Source organism: Colobus angolensis, unplaced genomic scaffold (assembly GCF_000951035.1).
Source record: "Colobus angolensis palliatus isolate OR3802 unplaced genomic scaffold, Cang.pa_1.0 Scaffold55, whole genome shotgun sequence".
Lineage (NCBI taxonomy): Eukaryota > Metazoa > Chordata > Mammalia > Primates > Cercopithecidae > Colobus > Colobus angolensis.
The window spans coordinates 449,975-453,249 of NW_012119043.1; the positions used below are offsets into that span (position 1 = coordinate 449,975).

Below are 3,275 nucleotides of genomic sequence, written 5' to 3' on the forward strand. Positions count from 1 at the left end.
TTTTTGTAATTTTGGTAGAGACGAGGTTTCACCGTGTTAGCCAGGATGGTCTCGATCTGCTGACTTCAGGTGATCCACCCGCCTCGGCCTCCCAAAGCATGGTTACATTTTTGAGATCTTTTGACTAATCTCCCCCACCCCGACGCAGACGGTGGCCCCCGAGGGCAGGGACGTGTCTGGCTTGCTCCCCACTCCTAGGCCTGGCACCGCAGCAGATGCTCCTGCAAATAGGGCTCAACCCAGGGCCACAGAGCATGAGGGGCGACCCCAGGCTCCACGCCCGCTGCACCGCGCGCCGCGCCCAGCAGAGGGCGCTGCCTCACCTGCTCCTCCAGCATCATGCGCACCGAGCGCTCCTTGTCCAGCTGCTGCCGCAGCTCAATCATCTCCCGCCGCAGGTCCTCCGCCTTCTCGTCCTCCCAGATGTCCGGAGAGCCGATGCCTTCGTCCTTGTCCTCTGCCCGCCGTCGCTTGGGGGACGAGCCGCTCAGCTCCTGGGGACCCCAAGGAGTCGGTCAGTGTGCCTGACACCTCGGTAACACCACGGAGATTAGGGTTCCATCGCAGCCCCCCAAAGCTGCCCAACACAGGTGAATCTTCAGGGAGCCCCTTCTGAAAGTCCAACAAACCAGCCAACTGCCAGGAGAATGGGCTGCTTTCCAGAACAGTCACCTGGCTCCTTCCAGAGCCCACTCCACCGCACTTGACCAATGGGGAAACTGAGGCCAGGGTAGGAAAACAAGTGCCTGGAAGTACTTGTCAGTGGGCAAGAAGGGGCCTGCAGCCACACCTGAGTCCCAGGCCCATGGCTGGGTACTAGGCATGCCCATGCCAGGGAGAGGGAGCCAGGAAGGAGGACAGGGCGCACCTGGATGAAGCGCTTGAGCTGTGTGTTCTGCTGCAGGAGCCTGGTCTTCTCCTGCTCCAGGGAGAAGATGTACTCGGCTGTCTGCTGGAGAATGGCTGCCTGAGGGCGTGGAAAAGCCGAGAGTCAGGCTGGCAGTGTTTACCAGAGCTCACTTTCCTCTCCCGGCGGGAGCCTGCCGCCTCCTCCAGGAAGCCCTCCCTGCTCTCACCCACCTTGCTGAGCTTCTCTCCATCTGTGTGGGGGATGAGGGTCTTGAGGGACTGGAATCCCGCGTTGATGCTCTGCATGCGCCTCCGCTCGTTGCTGTTGGCGATCTCCCTTCGAATCCGCCGCTCCTGGTCCCGCTGAGTCTCAGGAGTTAGTGGAATGTTGGCAAGGCTGCCAGAGAGGACAGGGACAAGCTCGGCCAAGATGCCCTCTTCATCATTCATCTCCGGAGGGCCCCAGTGGAACCTGTATCCCTCCCCTCCTGTAAAAGATGCCAGGCCACCCCCACGGGGTGATGGAGGGGTGCTCTTTGGGACACCAGGGCGGACTGAATCAGCTGGCTGCGGGTAAGATAGTCCGCTCAGAACCGACCCCGGGCCAGGCACAGTAATCCCAGTTCTTTGGGAGGTCAAGGCCAAGGATCATTGAGCCCAAGAGTTTGAGATCAGCCTAGGCAATGTAATGAGACCCTGTCTCTACAAAAAAATAAAATTAGCAAGGTGTGATGGTGCACGCCTGTAGTCCCAGCTACTCAGGAGGCTGAAGTGGAGGATTGCTTGAGCCCAGGAGTTTGGAGGCTGCAGTGAACTATGATCACGCCACTGTGCTTCAGTCTGGGCAATGGAGCAAGACCTTGTCTCAACAGCAACAACAAAACCCATCCCCTCCCTGGCTTTCCTCACGGGGAGCAGTCTCTCCTCCGGAACAGAATTCCCAGTGTGTCTGAACATCAAAACATCCAGGAGCTTAGAAACTGTGCAGACAATGGGTGCTGGCCCCAGCGTCTGACTAGCAGGCCCGGTGGGGCCCAGAAACGTGGGTGGTGTGATTCTGACGCACATGGAATGCAGACGATATTCAGGGACGCTGTCCCCTGCTCCTGGAACACTTCTGAGCGACTTGCTGGGCACCTGGGGCACCTCTTCAGCGTCTCAGGCTTTGCCACCCCAGGACTGAGGAAGACATCCCCACTCCCTTTCTACCCTCACGGCCACGCCTTGCACCACAAGCCCCAGCCCCACTAAGCTAAGACTTCACAGAAGACAAATACCACTCACTCTCCAAAAAGACACCAAGCCAACAACCCCTGGGTACACTGTTCCCCACAGCCCACCCACTCCAAGCGACAGATCCACCCCGTGCTGGAGAAGCGAGGCTCCCACCATGCTGTGGGGAGCGCTACTGACCCTTGCAGGAGCAGCGACCAGTGCGGTGCGAAGGCAGCCAGGGGAAAGAGGGCGAGGCTGCTGGCTAGGGCGTGGCTTCGGACGAGGGCGGGGCGTGTGCGCCAGGGGGCGGGGCTGCGGGCCAGGGAGCGGAGGCAGCAGTTGTGGGCCCAAGGCCACGCTCCCGAGGGTTGGGCCTGTGTGTGGCCTGGAGGAGGCATGTCCCCCTCCCTGGACCTCCCCTGCAACTCCCCCCGCCCCTGGCCTGATAGCTTCCAGATGCTGGGCTCCCAGCAAAGTCTGCCGGCCCCACCCGAAGCCGCAGCCCGGGCCTCTTCCTGAGGGGCCCTCCCGGGGTGCCCGGTTCCAGGACTGGTCCATGAGGGCTCACGCCCCTGAATCTGGGAGAACAGGAAAAGGGTTCTGGGCAGCTCCTGCTCCATTGACGGGGGCAGTCTGGGGTCAAGGGGCTGCCAATTCTAACTCCCCTGCTGTGTGCCCTGTCCCCTTCGCCAATCCGCAGGCGGAAAGGAGTTTGCATGGACCCAGGAGGGAGCACATCTGCAACAGCTGGAAACAGCCGTGGCCTTCCTGGACCCATCCAGCCTGCCCCATCTGTCCAGCCTTGGCTCCCTGTGGGACCCTGGACGCATCCCTGCCCCTTCCCCGGCCTCAGCTTCCTCTGCCAATAGAGAGGTGTCCGACGCCGGGAGTCTGGATGCAAATCAGCCTCCTTCCGTCCTCATCAAGCCAAGCCCCCTCCTCCACCAGGACCCAAAGGCCCAGGGCCTGTACCCAGGGTACAATTCGCTTACAGGGTCTTGAAACGTCAGCACTGCAAAAGGGGCCCATGCCTCCCACGTTCCATGAGAGACTTTAGGGCTGAGGGCAGAGAGGGGATAGTTTTAGGGTCAGTTAGTTGGATATCAGTGCCCTCACTTCTCCCAGTTCCCCTGCCCTGAAGTGGAGGTAACAGGGGGACTGGAGCAGGCCTGCTGCACAGCTGTGTGTGGCCCAGCCTTGGGGCAGAGTCC

The 3,275-nt window shown here is 60.9% G+C and overlaps 1 protein-coding gene across 1 annotated transcript in view; it reads right to left on the reverse strand.

Annotated features, from left to right (window-relative positions):
- TFAP4 (transcription factor AP-4 (activating enhancer binding protein 4)) overlaps positions 1-2,622 on the reverse strand; it is a 10,407-nt gene extending 7,785 nt beyond the window's left edge. Inside the window, exons 1-5 of the mRNA XM_011961418.1 lie at positions 2,555-2,622; positions 2,212-2,376; positions 1,081-1,246; positions 869-967; positions 324-494 (exon numbers count right to left, since the gene is read on the reverse strand). Of these exons, the coding sequence (XP_011816808.1) occupies positions 324-494; positions 869-967; positions 1,081-1,246; positions 2,212-2,376; positions 2,555-2,622 (669 nt within the window). The remainder of the gene's footprint in view (positions 1-323; positions 495-868; positions 968-1,080; positions 1,247-2,211; positions 2,377-2,554) is intronic.
- Between the last annotated feature and the right edge of the window lie 653 nt (positions 2,623-3,275).